Below are 14822 nucleotides of genomic sequence, written 5' to 3' on the forward strand. Positions count from 1 at the left end.
TGTGGAAGGGAGAGAGAAAAAAGTGGATGGAGTAAATTTTGTGGTTAGTGGATTTCGAAAAGCAGGTGGGAGGGCATAAAAAAGTCTTTCTGCAAAGAAAAAAGTCCCTCCAACAGCAGCACTGAAGTATAGCCTGCCTTTCTCCTTCACTGGGATGACTGTTAGGGTTTGAAAGCTGTTTGAGGAACCCACTTATCTCAAAGCTGCTGAATCCTTTTTTTGGGGTGAATTCTTTTTTGTCATTTAAAAAACACCCAAAAAAGGAGATGATAATATTTGTTTACTTGGAATGGTTTCAGGAAGTAGGCTGGGAGATTTTCAGGAAGTAAGAACTTCCTCATTTTTCTAGCATTTCCACTGAAAACAGAACAGCAGATTGGTGTGAAAATGTCTAGGAGACCTTATAATCAAATGTAATGTGAACTTTTGGGGAATCCTGATTCAATCAAATCAGTAGTAAAAAGACGTTGTTGAGATCACTGGGGAGAAAACAAATATGGACTGGGTGTTAGATTACATTAATGAAGAATACTTCATTTTGGGGTGTAATAAAAAAATTGTGGTTATGTTCTTTAATGTTTTTTTCTGTTATACGCACTGGAATGTTTATAGCTGAAATGATAGGAGGGATGAAATTTGCTTTAAAATATTCCAAGAAAAAAAATTATGGGGGGAGGTCGGTGACACAGGAGACGTAGTCTTTGTTGATTGTTGAAACTAGTGATGGGTGCAAAGGTTTACTATATGTTCACTTTTCTGTTGTGTATGTTGGAAAGTACTTCCTTTGGAAAAAAAAGAAAAAAGCTAAAATCATAAGAGAACTTGGGGTGTAGTACCCACTCTTCCAAGGAGACATTTGAGGAGAACACAGACTCATGCAGCCACTACAGGCACTTGTGACGGGCCACTGAAGAACCAAGAGGGAGCTACTTGCATCTTAGAGCATTAACTCTGTACCAAGTCTCTACCTCATCATATGCCGGGAAGAAGTGATTTCTTCTCTCGTTTTTAAGTTTATTTTTTAACTGGAGTATAATTTCTTCACAATGTTGTGTTAGTTTCTGCCATACAACAACAAGAATCAGTATACAAATATCCTCTCCCTCTTGAGCCTCCCTCCCACCACCCCCCATCCCAGCCCTCTAGGTTGTCACAGAGCACCAAGTTCAGCTCCCTGCGTTACACAGCAGCTTCCCACTAGCTGTCTAGTTTACACTGGGTGGTGAAAAAGGAGACGCATGCCCACCCCCAGGGTAAAGCAATTGGAGATTCATTCCCTGTGGAATAATAATATAATATATCCACAAGTATTAATAATATAATTCCCTGTGAAATAATATAATTTCACAGAATCCCATGGACAGAAGAGTCTGGTGGGCTACAGTCCATGGTGGTGCAAAGAGTTGGACATAACTGAGTGACTAACACAACAATAATAATTGTTGTTGTCCAATAATTATATGATTATGAATAATATATATGATTATGTATTCATATATTCATAATATATATGAATAATTATATGAGTGGATTACAATTATATGCTGTTGTTCAATAATTACAATAATAAAACTGATATAATACTGTAGCCCACCAGATTCCTCAGTTCTTGGAGTACTCTAGGCAAGAATACTGGAGTGGGTAGCCATTCCCTTTTCCAGGGGGTCTTCTCAACCCAGGGATCCAACCCGGGTCTCCTGCATTGTTGGCAGCTTCTTTACTGTCTGAGCCACTAGGGAAGCCCTAATATATTGTAAGAGCAGGACAATTAAGGGAGGAGGCTGGGCCCTGCCTAGACAACGTACTTCTCATTCTTGAAGTCAGGAGACCTCCCCAACCACATGTGCACTGAAAAGCTCCTTGGAGGTTAAAGGGGGATTGATGTCAATGGATGCTCTACCCACAGGCCTTTGTGGTAGAATTCATCTTGGCTAAGAGACGCCTGTACACACATGGAAGGATCCTGAGATATACCAAATATAAACTGTGAATCAGGGAAATCAAAATGATTGGCCAAAGGAAAACAGGAAGAAATGCCCCATGTAAGTGATTTTACCTGCCATGGGAACACAGTTCAAGGACTTTCCCTCTGAGTTTGCACGTGTGTCTATGCACACGTCCTGTACTCTCTTTTCCTCTTGATAACTACTTGCTTCACTACTTTCTGTCTTTGTGGAAATTCTTTTCTGCAAAGCCAAAGGGCCAGGCCCCTTGTCACTGACCACTGGTCTAATGGCCAGGATCTGGTGCACTCACCACCACAGCCTGGCCTCGCTCTGTGGCTGGAAACCCAAGCCTCCCTCCAAGCGATTGCAGGCTGAGGCCACCTGAGATAAGTAGTGTATATGTGTCAATGCTGCTCTCTCAATTCATCCTTTTCTCTTTTTGTTAATTGCAGTGAGGAAACAGAGGACAACAGGGCCTAACCCTCTCAAGTTCAGTTCAGTTCAGTCACTCGGTCGTGTCTGAATCTTTGTGACCCCATAAACTGCAGCATGCCAGGCCTCCCTGTCCATCACCAACTCCCAGAGTTCACTCAAACTCATGTCCATTGAGCCAGTGATGCCATCCAACCATCTCATCCTCTGTCATCCCCTTCTCTTCCTGCCCTCAATCTTTCCCGGCATCAGGGTCTTTTCAAATGAGTCACCTCTTCGCATCAGGTGGCCAAAATATTGGAGTTTCAGCTTCAACATGAGTCCTTCCAATGAACACCCAGAATGGATTTCCTTTAGGATGGACTGGTTGGATCTCCTTGCAGTCCAAGGGACTCTTAAGAGTCTTCTCCACACCACAGTTCAAAAGCATCAATTCTTTGGTGCTCAGCTTTCTTTATAGTCCAACTCTCACATCCATACATAACTACTGGAAAAAGCTTAGCTTTGACTAGATGGAACTTTGCTGGCAAAATAATCTCTCCTTTTTAATAAACTGTCTAATTTGGTCATAACTTTCCTTCCAAGGAGTAAGCGTCTTTTAATTTCATGGCTGCCATCACCATCAGTAGTGATTTTGGAGTCCAGAAAAATAAAGTCAGCCACTGTTTCCCCATCTATTTCCCATGAAGTGATGGGACTGGATTCCATGAGCTTAGTTTTCTGAATGCTGAGCTTTAAGCCAACTCTCTCCACTCTCCTCTTTTAATTTCATCAAGAGGCTCTTTAGTTCCTCTTCACTTTCTGCCATAAGTGTGGTGTCATCTGCATATCTGAGGTTATTGATATTTCTCCCGGCAATCTTGATTCCAGCTGCTGCTTCTTCCAGCCCAGCGTTTCTCATGATGTACTCTGCATAGAAGTTAAATAAGCACGGTGACAATATACAGCCTTGACATACTCCTTTTCCTATTTGGAACCAGTCTGTTGGTCCATGTCCAGCTCTAACTGTTGCTTCCTGACCTGCATATAGGTTTCTCAAGAGGCAGATCAGGTGGTCTGGTATTCCCATCTCTTTCAGAATTTTCCACAGTTTATTGTGATCCACAGTCAAAGGCTTTGGCATAGTCAATAAAGCAGAAATAGATGTTTTTCTAGAACTCTCTTGCTTTTTTCATGATCCAGCAGATGTTGGCAATTTGATCTCTGGTTCCTCTGCCTTTTCTAAAACCAGCTTGAACATCTGGAAGTTCACGGTTCATGTATTGCTGAAGCCTGGCTTGGAGAATTTTGAGCATGACTTTACTAGCATGTGAGATGAGTGCAATTGTGCGGTAGTTTGAGTATTCTTTGGCATTGCCTTTCTTTGGGATTGGAATGAAAACTGACCTTTTCCAGTCCTGTGGCCACTGCTGAGTTTTCCAAATTTGCTGGCATATTGAGTGCAGCATTTTCACAGCATCATCTTTCAGGATTTGAAATAGCTCAGCTGGAATGCCATCACCTCCACTAGCTTTGTTCGTAGTGATGCTTTCTAAGGCCCACTTGACTTCACATTCCAGGATGTCTGGCTCTAGGTGAGTGATCAGACCATCATGATTATCTTGGTCATGAAGATCTTTTTTGTACAGTTCTTCTGTGTATTCTTGCCACCTCTTCTTAATATCTTCTGCTTCTGTTAGGTCCATACCATTTCTGTCTTTATTGAGCCCATCTTTAACTTGAGCCCACTGAAGTTACCTATGATATTAATAGTTAAGGGCAGGGTTGGAGTCAGGACTCAAGCTGAGGTCTGTGTGAAACACTGCATATATCCAGTAATCCATATCACTTGTTACCAAGGGGAGGAGACACGAGAAATTCCCTTGGGTTGTTTAGAGACACAGGGAAGAGAAAACCAGAATAGATGAAGCAAGATGCCTCTGTGTGTGTGTGTGTGTGTGTGTGTGTGTGTGTGTGTGTGAAACAGAATGCAGAAAGAGTCAGGGCACAAAGGAATAAAATGAGAGGCCAGCACAGTGCTCATTTCAGAGCAGACACAGGTGCTGCCTAGCTGCCCAGGGGTACCCTGAATGAATGAATGAGTGAATTTGGAGAGGGATGGGACATCATCCACATTATCAAGAAGGCAGTGAAATCTAGCCCAGGCCACTGAAGCCGTCCTAGGTTGAGGAGGAGTGAAGTGGGTCAAATTTGGGTGGCAGCTGCTGAAAGCAGAGGTATGGGGAGAAGACCTCTGAGCTTCTCCACACCAGAGGTGCTGATCTGTGCCTGGATCTTACAGAGACTCTGTCACCAAAGTGCCTCTCTCACTTCACCAGAGTCTGGCTCTAGCTGGCTCCTTCACAGAGCTCACAGCCCAAAGGAAGAGAAATCAGAGAAGGAGAGATGGGGTAGCCTAGGAGAAAAGGGTCTACTGGTGGCCACAACGCTAAGATCCCAGGCCGCCTCTGCCATCAGCACTGGCCTGGCTCTCAGGTGCGCTCACAGGGGTACACCAGCATCAGCCCAGGGGCCCCAGCTCCCTCCCAGCCCCTCAGCCCGGTCCCAGTCTGCAGCACCACGCTGCCGCAGGCACATGTCAGGCGGAGAGTTTTGGTTTGATGTAGCCGGCCTCCTCCTTTTTCTTAACGCTGTTGAGCATGCCTGTGAGGCCCAGGGAAGCTGCTTGCTTACCCAGCTCACTTGGTCTCACACTGGGTCCAAAAGCTTCTATCTGGGGGAACATCTAAGAAACAGATCCAGAAGTTCCTTTGCCTCTATCCAGAATTTGGCTAAGAGAAGCCAAGCCTGTGACTTAGTATAGACTTTGTCCAATTCAGCTCTCCAGGACCAAGAGTCAGAAGGCGTTGAATCAGGGGAGAGGCACCCTGGCAGGGAGAATTGGGAGGAGAGCAGACCTCGAGCTTCCCCACAGCTCAACCGGGCTTCCAGATGCCCATCTGCTTCAAAAAGGTATGCCTTGCCCCATGAGCCAATAAAAGCCTGGGAAGCAGAAACTCAAAGAGGTAATCAATAATCTGCAAAACAAGACAGCACTGTTGAAGACGGGCTATCTGGGGAATGAGGCCCTCTTTTCAGCATTTCTACCCAGTGCCATTTTTCCCTGAAGACTGCATTAGACAACACTCAATTTTCTATCCTGCTGGCAGAAGAATGTTACAAATAATCCAAAGGAAGGTGGTTTCCTTTTGCCTTTGGAATTCTTAGTTGAGGCTACAGAGAGCCTCTCTGGGTACCACTGCCTTACTGGACCAACATCCTCAGCCTCACCTGGGAGCTCCTTAGAAATGCAGAGTCATGGGCCCCACCTCAGACCCAAAGAATCGGAATCTGCATGTTAAACAAGATCTTTAGATGTTTCTTGAGCACACGAAAGTTAAGTAATGCCTTCAATGAATATTAAAAGGTTTGCATCCCAGGAGCAAGAAGCAGTGCAGAGGCCAGGTATGGGAGGCTGGGAAGAAGGGACTGGTGAGCAGGAACAAGCTTAGGATTAAATGTGTACAGCATCAAGTGGCCTGCTCAGGAGTAACAATTTCACTCACCTTTCTTCTCTGCCCTGACCCTTCCCAAGCCAGTCTGCACCAGGCAAGGTTTGAGGTTTCTCTTACCCCATGTAAGAGCTTCACATCATGGTGTCTCTACCTTTGAAGTTTCCTCTTCCAGGAATGCCCTTCCTCCCTTGTCTGCTCAGCTAGCTCCTAGTCCTTCTTCAAAAATCTACTAAATGACTTCCGTGGTGGTCCAGTGATTAAGAATCTGCCTGCCAAAAATGTAAGGGACACAGGTTTGATCCCTGGTTTGGGAAGATCCCACATACAGTGGGGCATCTAAGCCCGTGCCCCACAACCACAGAATCACACATGCTCTAGAGCTTGAATGCCACAACTACTGAAGCCCGCGCACCCTAGAGTCTGTGCTCAGCAACAAGAGAAGCCACCACAATGAGCAGCCCGTGCATTACAACTAGAGAGTTGACCCAGCTCCCAGCAATGAAGATGCAGTGCAGCCATAAACAAATAAAAAATAAATAATTTTTTTTTAATCTGCTACAAAGTAACCCCTTCCTTATTGTACCTACATACTTCTCTCTGTGCTGCTTGACCCTGGGTCCGCTCACTCATTTATCAGTTCCTTCATACAACAGACTCAAATGTCTAATGTCCCCTATGTGCCAGACACAAGGCTAGAAACTAGAGACATAGACGTGAATGAGATACAGCTCACTCTGTGAAAGTTTACCCTCTAGACAGATAAATGTATCAACTCTCATCTACCTCATCTGTGGTACCCCTGGGATTGCTTGAGCCAGGGAGTATTGTCATTTTTTGTTTATATATCTTACCTCCCCAACTGGACTGTAGTTCCTTAAAGACAGGGGTTCTGTCTTATTCTTCTTAGTTTGTGGCTAGGCCACTATTAGTCCCTGAGTAGATGAGAATGAATGCATGAATGAATATCTTTCGTATCTTGGGAAAGAGCAGAAACTCCATCAACCTGACCTTCCACAGCCAAAGTGTGGTGGAACCAGGACAGGGAGCCAGGTCCAGCCACCCCATTCCCTAGGAATTCCATTCAATGAAGGATTTTCCCACATGGAGTCAGATACTGCAACGCTCACAGAGAAGACCTAAAGCAGGATCTCTAAAGAGTTTAAGATCTCTCAGAGAAAATAAAGCCCACACCCATGAAACAGTCAGAAAACATCAGATGATAAAATCCAGTAAGTGTAGAGATACATAGAAATGGACCATCACCCAAGCAAGACTCAAGCAGGCCCTTGAAGAACTGTGGTGTTGGAGAAGACTTGAGAATCCCTTGGACTACAAGGAGATCCAACCAGTCCATTCTGAAGGAGATCAACCCTGGGATTTCTTTGGAAGGAATGATGCTAAAGCTGAAACTCCAGTACTTTGGCCACCTCATGCGAAGAGTTGACTCATTGGAAAAGACTCTGATGCTGGGAGGGATTGGGGGCAGGAGGAAAAGGGGACAACAGAGGATGAGATGGCTGGATGGCATCACTGACTCGATGAACGTGAGTCTGAGTGAACTCCGGGAGTTGGTGATGGACAGGGAGGCCTGGCGTGCTGCGATTCATAGGGTCACAAAGAGTCGGACACGACTGAGCAACTGAGCTGAACTGAACTGAAGAAGAAAAAGAGAATGCTAGACAGGGGAACACCAAGAGCAAAGGTTCAGAAGCACAAAAAACAAAGGTATGTGGAGCATGGGGAAAAAATGGGAGGTGTGGATGGGTAGACAAATGGTGCCCAGTGTCAGAAGGCCATGAGCATACAATGTGGAGTTCAGACAAGGGTCTGGGGAGTTCTGGGACAAAGTAAATCACTATTGCTCTCACCATCTAGGAAATATGAAAGGATTTAGCTTTCTGTGAAAACTCCAAGTTCCCTTATTTTTTGATGAAGAAGGGATGTTTCAAGAGTTGGTTTTTATAGAAGTGGTAATGGGCCACCTGATCTCCCTTGAGGAAGAATGAACCACATTTGCAAACCAACTGGCCAGGACAGAAGGTCAGGAGTTCTGAGAAACTTTGGTCTGTTCTCAGTAAGAAGATAACTGGTCTGGGTTGGGACAAAACTTGCAACCTAAGGTTCTCTAGGTCTAAGTAACTGAGCCAAATCAGTGGTAGCATGACCACTTCCAAACACACACACATACACATACAAAGAGCTGGTGACTTATAAAGAAAATTCCCAGTATAGACATGTAAGCACACAGACTAGCTAAAAGGAGAAAGGGTGAGGTGGCAAAGAGAAAAAGACTGAAGGGCTGGCAGAAGGCAGAAGCCTTTTAAAGGAGGCATATCTTCTGTAGGTCCCCAGGGGACAGGCTGAACTGTTTTCAGTTCCAGTAGCCAAACTGATGGTGCCAGATTCTCCATTATTCCTGGGCGGCCCCACCCCCTCCACCCTTAGGCTGCTTTCTGTTGGCAAAAGTTTGCTTGCTTCTGGAAGCCTTTGAATATGGGAGCATCTGGTCATCTAGAGACTTAAAATACTGCAAATTCCAGTAACATAACTGCTTGGACCTACAAGAAGATCCAGTTTGCTCCATCTCCAGCTGGTGTCTTGCCATTCAGAACATCACCCCTCAGAGCTATGCAAAATCCTTCCCCAAGTTCGGCTTCCTAAGTCTTTCTTTGGATGAAAAGAAGGACTTAGTTATTATATTTAGAGTTGCAGGGCTTCCTGCCCATAGAAATAAAAAATAATGAGATGGGGACTGAATCATCAGATGACAAATCCACTGGGGAAAACATATTGGAAGGAGGTAGAGGATCCAGACCAGGCTCTAGCCCCTAACCAACCTCATTTAGTTCCCATGATTATTTTCTATCAGGCAAATAGCCTCAAAGAATTGACACAAACTTTGTCATATTGAACAGAGAGTAAGAGGCAAAGCCAAGATTTAAACCAGGTTTGTTTCACCTAGAAGCCATTCCCTACGCCATATGCCTTCATGGTCCTGGATTTAGTAGACAACCACCCCTAAGCGAAGGGCATAGTGGGCAGGCAGGTCTTTCCCATGGGCCCCTCCCTGCAGGGCTGTTTTGGTTTGGGGCAAAATTGTATTTGACAGCTATGAACTTGTGCTCTCAACCTTGACTCCATGCCTGTGTGTAAGAGGAAGATTTGTGGAGAGGCAGAGTTGAGGGAGAGAGGTAGATTCCTCTTCTTCCTCCTCAGAATGAAAGCTTAAGGTTGAATGAATGGAATTCAAATTTGATGTGCGCAAGTCAAACCCTGCAGGGCTCTGTGCACACTTGCCGGGGCAGAGCGCCCTCTGCAGGGAGGAGCACATGGAGAAGCTGCCTGCCTCACTCAGCCTTTATCCCAAGTATTCCTTTCTATCCAGACAACAGATGTACAATCACCATCCATCCACTCCACTCGGTATCTTGAAGGTTGTCATCACATGAAAACAATATTTGAGGAAGTGGAAAAGGGCCCCTTAGCCCAGGAGAGCATGTTGCCTAATAAGTCAGAATGAAACCACTTCCTCCCCATGAACTTTTAGTATATGAAAGAGGGTGCCCCCCGCATCATGTCAATATGTCTCCCCTCTCTGATATGTCTTGGACAGGATATTGCCTTAATCCACATATTGTAAATTACTGACATGCTCCTTACTGAGAGCTAACACTGAGGAGGAAACATTTCATGACTCTTAGATATGGCTGAACAAAAAGAGGCTTCAAGCCTCCAAGTGGAGTCCAGAGGACGGCTGATAAAAGAGAAAGTTAATGATGAGTATCTAGTGGAGGGTCCTTGAAATCTGGAGAGTTAGGGAACTCACTCATAAATGTAGCTCTGGGACTTCCCTGGTGGTCCAGTAGTTAAGACTCCACGCTTCCAATGAAAGGTGCATGGGTTCGATCACTGGTCAGGGAGCTAAGATCCCAAGTGCTGTGGGGTGCAGCTAAAAAAAATTAAAAATTACCTCAACTTGAGATTGGATCAGAAGTCAGAAACTTACTAAGGATCTGCTCTTTATCCAAGCCCTAAATGGCTAAGAGGGAAAAATGGGACACAGTACACAAGGCAGTAAAGACGAAGAGATCTGAGCTGAGCCCAGACTAGAGACAGGAGTTTAGAACCAGAGGATTTAAAAAAACAAACAACTAGCCTTATTAAATCTTACAAAGTAAAGGAACCAAAAGGAAAGGTATCTCACATTCAGACCAAGAGTTAAATCAGTGGCTGTCCGTTTTGGTGACCCAGGAGTGTCGCTTCTGAAAAAGACAAGTGCTCCAGATCCACCAATATAGTCTATCCAGATCTCTGGTGGGGCCCAGCCAAGAGCCACCAGCCACTCTGATACCCAGCCGGCATCCAGAAGCACTGAGTTACATCGAAGAGATGTACCCCACTTCCAACCCATTCATGCCCCCCAAACTTCCTCAGGCCTCAAACTGGCCCCCAGTGTGTGAGTCACAGCAGGGCTTTCCTCCAGTCACTTCAGTTGCTTCAGGAGTTCCCAACAATAGATTCTTCACCAGCACTCCACATGCCCTTCAGCCAGGGTAGAGACACACGATGATTGCCACAGACTGCATTTATTTAGGGATCATTGGCCACAGGAGTAATCATTTGGGGTTGTTTTTTATCTCTGATTCTTCTCTGGAACCTTCCACAGAGAGCACCGTCCAAGCAGAGGGTCTGACTGAAGGGACACTCGAGGCCACTGCGGCAGCTGACCAGGGTCCCCAGGGCCAGGGTCTCACTCTAGGGGGATCAAGTCCATGCTCCCCCTTACCAGCCTTTCTTCCTCCAGGGCTGTCCAGTCTCTTTGCTGGCCTTCGAGCCCTCCATCGCCAGCCCTCTGCCCAAGCAGGGAGACAGGAAAAGGACTGGGAGGGCAGAGGGTCTGAAACAACTGCTACATGGATGGACTCAGGACACACAGCAAAGAGAGTCTCTGTGCAGCCAAGGGTAAAAGGACCACCCCTTCTTCTCAGAAGGCTTGCTCTGTTTTTGCCATTCCCCTAGTTGACCTTTGGTCTGGTGGGCTAGTTGGTGCTGACTTCAGAGAAGGCCAAACTGGGTTCTGTGGGGGGGAGAGAAACAAAGCATATTTGTAAGAAGCATTTCAGTCATAATAGTTACCATTTACTGAGCTCCTTCCATCCTTCTGGGCCAGTTCTGAATTTCACATGCTGCACTACCTCATTTGTTCCTCACCACCCGAGAGGTAGGTTTTATTAATATTATTCTCATCAAGGATGAGGAAACTGAACCTCAAGAAACCAAGTTACCTGCCCAAGGTGATCCAGCTTCTAAGTCAGGGTAAAGATGCGGACACTGGTCTGTCCAACTCCTAAGCTTAACCATTGTGCCACACTGCCTCAGAAAGAGGACATGGTGTGGTGCCCCTCCATTTAAGTAAATTTAATAGAAAAGCAAAGGTTCTGGGACTTCCCGGGGGGCCCAGTGGTCAGGACACCAGGGAGGCACAGGGGGAAGGGCTCAATCCCTGGCTGGGGATTTAAGATCCTGCACACTGCAGGTGTAGTCAAAAATAAACATCAATGTAAAAAAAATCCATGATAAAAAATTTTAAGCAAAATTTCTTTGTTACCCCTGCTCTCTATCAGATAACAGCCCCCTACCTGAAGTCTCAAACAAAGGCCAGAATTCACCCACAGCCGTGTGTAATTTGACACAGTGTTTTGCAATAACTTGACCAGCCCCTGAAGGCCTTTGAGTCTGTGGCCCTGGTCCCCTATCACACTTGCTTTATTGGACCCATTTCAAGGGGCCATGGGTGCTGTTTCCTGCAGAGTTTAAATCGCAAACACTTGGCGCTAAACATGAGACGCTGGCACTGAAGGTGGTTCACTTCTCCGTCACCTCTGTCCCACAGAGCGTCTGCAAACGGTACCGCCCAGGTGACGGACGCACTGAGCAGCAGGCACCGTTATCAGCAGGTCTCTAAGACGAGGTTCTGGCAGCTGCTGTAGCATCACATGGCAATGATGGGAGAAGGATGGGGGGAAGGGGAATGACTACGTTCAACTTCAGAGGGGAGCTCATGTTTCACTTGGTGGAGCAAGGCCAGATTCTGATCTCACTCTTCCCTGGCAGAACCTTTCTCTGTTGCAATCATCTGGGAGTCATGTGTCCTTGGAGCTGGTGTAACAGGAAAAAAACACAAGCAAGCCATCATCCTACAAACAGAGGAGGCCAGCCTTCCTGAACACAGCAGAACACTGTTCCCTCCTTGGCTGGGGTGCCTATTGTGAAAGTCCCTCAGTCGTATCCAACTCTCTGTGACCCCATGGACTACACAGTCCACGGAATTCTCCAGGCCAGAATACTGGAGTGGACAGCCATTCCCTTCTCCAGGGGATCTTCCCAACCCGGGGATCGAACCCAGTTCTCCCGCACTGTAGGAGGATTCTTGACTAGCTATTATTTATCTACAAATAGCATCACGTCCCTTGCCAGCTCATTCCTTTTGTCCTTACCCGCTACTCACTACACAGCCAGTGTCTTTTCTAGGTGCTAGACTTCCCTGGAGAGTTGAACAAAGAGAACATAGGAATCAGACTCTGTATTATTACATGAAATCCAGCATCCAGCCTTCCAGCAGTTGGGTTATGTCAAGGTATAATAAGTCACAGAATTAAAAAATCTAAGAGTTGCAAAATATTGACTTTCACTTTCACTTTAAATACAACTGGTGGGTAAATTTAGTTTAGGGCTTCCCAAGTGGAGTTTCGACTCAATGGACATGAGTTTGAGCAAACTCCAGGAGACAGTGAAGGACGGGGAAGCCTGGAGTGCTGCAGGCCAAGGGGTCGGCAAAGAGTCCCCGAGGGGACGTGACTGAGCAACTAAACAGCAGCAGATGTGGAGCCAGTGTAAAGAATCTGCCTGCCAGGGCAGGAGGTGTGCATTCAATCCCTGGGTCAGCAGGATTCCCTGGAGCAGGAAATGGCAACTCACTCCAGTGTTCCTGCCTGGAGAATCCCATGGACAGAGGAGTCTGGCGGGCTACAGTCCACGGGACCATAAAGAGTTAGATGTGACTGAGCACACACAGGTAAGTTTAGTAAACATTGAAAATTATAGGAAAATACCAGTGAAGGAGAAGCTCACAAGCTAACACCGAAGACATGTAACACTCCAGGACATACTAGAACATATATATTTGGATATACATTGGCCATCCAGAATTGGAGCCAACTAGAAATCAGTGTGGAGAAGGCGATGGCACCCCACTCCAGTACTCTTGCCTGGAAAATCCCTTGGACAGAGGAGTCTTGCAGGCTGCAGTCCATGGGGTCGCTAAGAGTCGGACATGACTGAGCGACTTCACTTTTCACTTTCATGCATTAGAGAGGGAAATGGCAACCCACTCCAGTGTTCTTGCCTGGAGAATCCCAGGGATGGGGGAGCCTGGTGGGCTGCCATCTATGGGGTCGCACAGAGTTGGACACGACTGAAGCAACTTAGTAGCAGCAGCAGCAGCAGAAATCAGTGTAAAGATAAAACCATTAGTAATCTAAGGAATTCTGAAAGATATGTGCAGAGAAGAGGTCATACTCAGAAATGTAAAAAAATAAACTTTAATAACAAGATAAAGCAATCAGCAAGTATATACAATATCCCAATGGATATGGCTCAGTGTCAAGGAACCTGACTGCCAGGGCAGGAGTCACAGGTTGGATCCCTGAGTCAAGAAGATCCCCTGGAGGAGGAAATGGCACCCCACTCCAGTATTCTTGCCTGGAGATCCCATGGACAGAGGAGCCTGGTAGGCTACAGTCCCTGGGGTCACGAAAGAGTCAGACAGGACTTAGCGACTAAACAACAGCAACGAAATATCCCGACACCATAGGAGAACTAAGGGCTGCAAATAAAGGAGCACTGGGTGAAATAGCATGAACAGTAGAGTTCCCATAGTTAGTGGTGCATCAAATAAAGAGCGTTACTAGCATAAAGAGGACTTAGGGAAAGACCTGGAACTCATTAAGGGACCTAGGGCTTGAATCGTATACAGCAGTTCCTTACCACAACACGCACTAGGAAGTTATTGGTGCTGGGCTTGCAGGCATGTGTATATAAGCATCTAGTGCGCATGGCAAATCTGTGTTGTGTTCAGTTAATAAAGTGCAAATAATGATCTTAAGCTGCAAGAACAAAAAAATCTAAGAGTCGGAAGGGACCTTTTGAAATGGAGGAAAACAGTTCCTCATGACATGATTTTCGTACAGGGATCTTCCAGTCCCTCTTCACAACATTGTGTTAAACCAGTATTGTGCTGATGAGGAAGAGATCTTTGTCTAACCTCATGATGGCACTTCCTTTTACCTCTGAGATCAACCCTCTCTAGCCCTAGAGATGCTCAGAAGACTCGAAATTGAGTATAAGGACAAGTTTGTTACTACTCTTCTATCCAGCAGAGCTTCAACTTCTTACAATTTCCAACTACCTAGAAAAAGCTCTGCCTTCAGCAGAGTGTCCCCCCACCCCACCACCACCGCACCTCACCCCCACCCCTGCTCCCACCAGGAAACCTAGCAACATCCATCCCCTGTGAGTCTGCCATATCCTTCCCAAGTCCTTTTCCTGCCTCCAGACACCGGGCTCAGTGGGACCCAGAACATTCCTCACCATGGTCATGTAGGTGGCCTCTGATTTTCCACTTGATTCTTCCTCATCGTTCACCTCTTGTGTGGTTATTGAGGAATAAATGTGTTTCTGGAGGGGAGAAAATCATATAAACATTCTTAAAACTCAACAAATCTTACATGCCAGAGAAAAGGCTTTCTTTTCTATGTTCTTGTGACCCCCTATGTTCACAGGGCATCAAGCCCCAAATCAGCGGGTTCTGGGGGTTACTGAGGGCTGCAGAATGATCGTAGGTCACAATAATCCAGTCCTCAGGCTTCTGAAAATTAACTCATTGGCAAGG

At 46.0% G+C, this 14822-nt stretch overlaps 1 protein-coding gene and 1 long non-coding RNA gene across 4 annotated transcripts in view; one reads left to right on the forward strand and one right to left on the reverse strand.

The window, feature by feature from the left end:
• Window positions 1-14822, forward strand: part of LOC132657861 (uncharacterized) — a 46634-nt gene that overhangs the window by 24051 nt on the left and 7761 nt on the right. The window lies entirely within an intron of this gene.
• Window positions 10443-14822, reverse strand: part of JAML (junction adhesion molecule like) — a 29678-nt gene continuing 25298 nt past the window's right edge. Inside the window, exons 9-10 of one of the 2 annotated variants that reach the window (XM_012095521.4) lie at window positions 14522-14608; window positions 10443-10949 (exon numbers count right to left, since the gene is read on the reverse strand). In XM_012095521.4, the coding sequence (XP_011950911.1) occupies window positions 10857-10949; window positions 14522-14608 (180 nt within the window). In that variant the 3' untranslated portion in view covers window positions 10443-10856. Of the gene's footprint in view, window positions 14609-14822 lie in introns of both variants that reach the window. The other variant, XM_060399774.1, reaches the window with a different exon arrangement.

Source organism: Ovis aries, chromosome 15 (assembly GCF_016772045.2).
Source record: "Ovis aries strain OAR_USU_Benz2616 breed Rambouillet chromosome 15, ARS-UI_Ramb_v3.0, whole genome shotgun sequence".
NCBI lineage: Eukaryota > Metazoa > Chordata > Mammalia > Artiodactyla > Bovidae > Ovis > Ovis aries.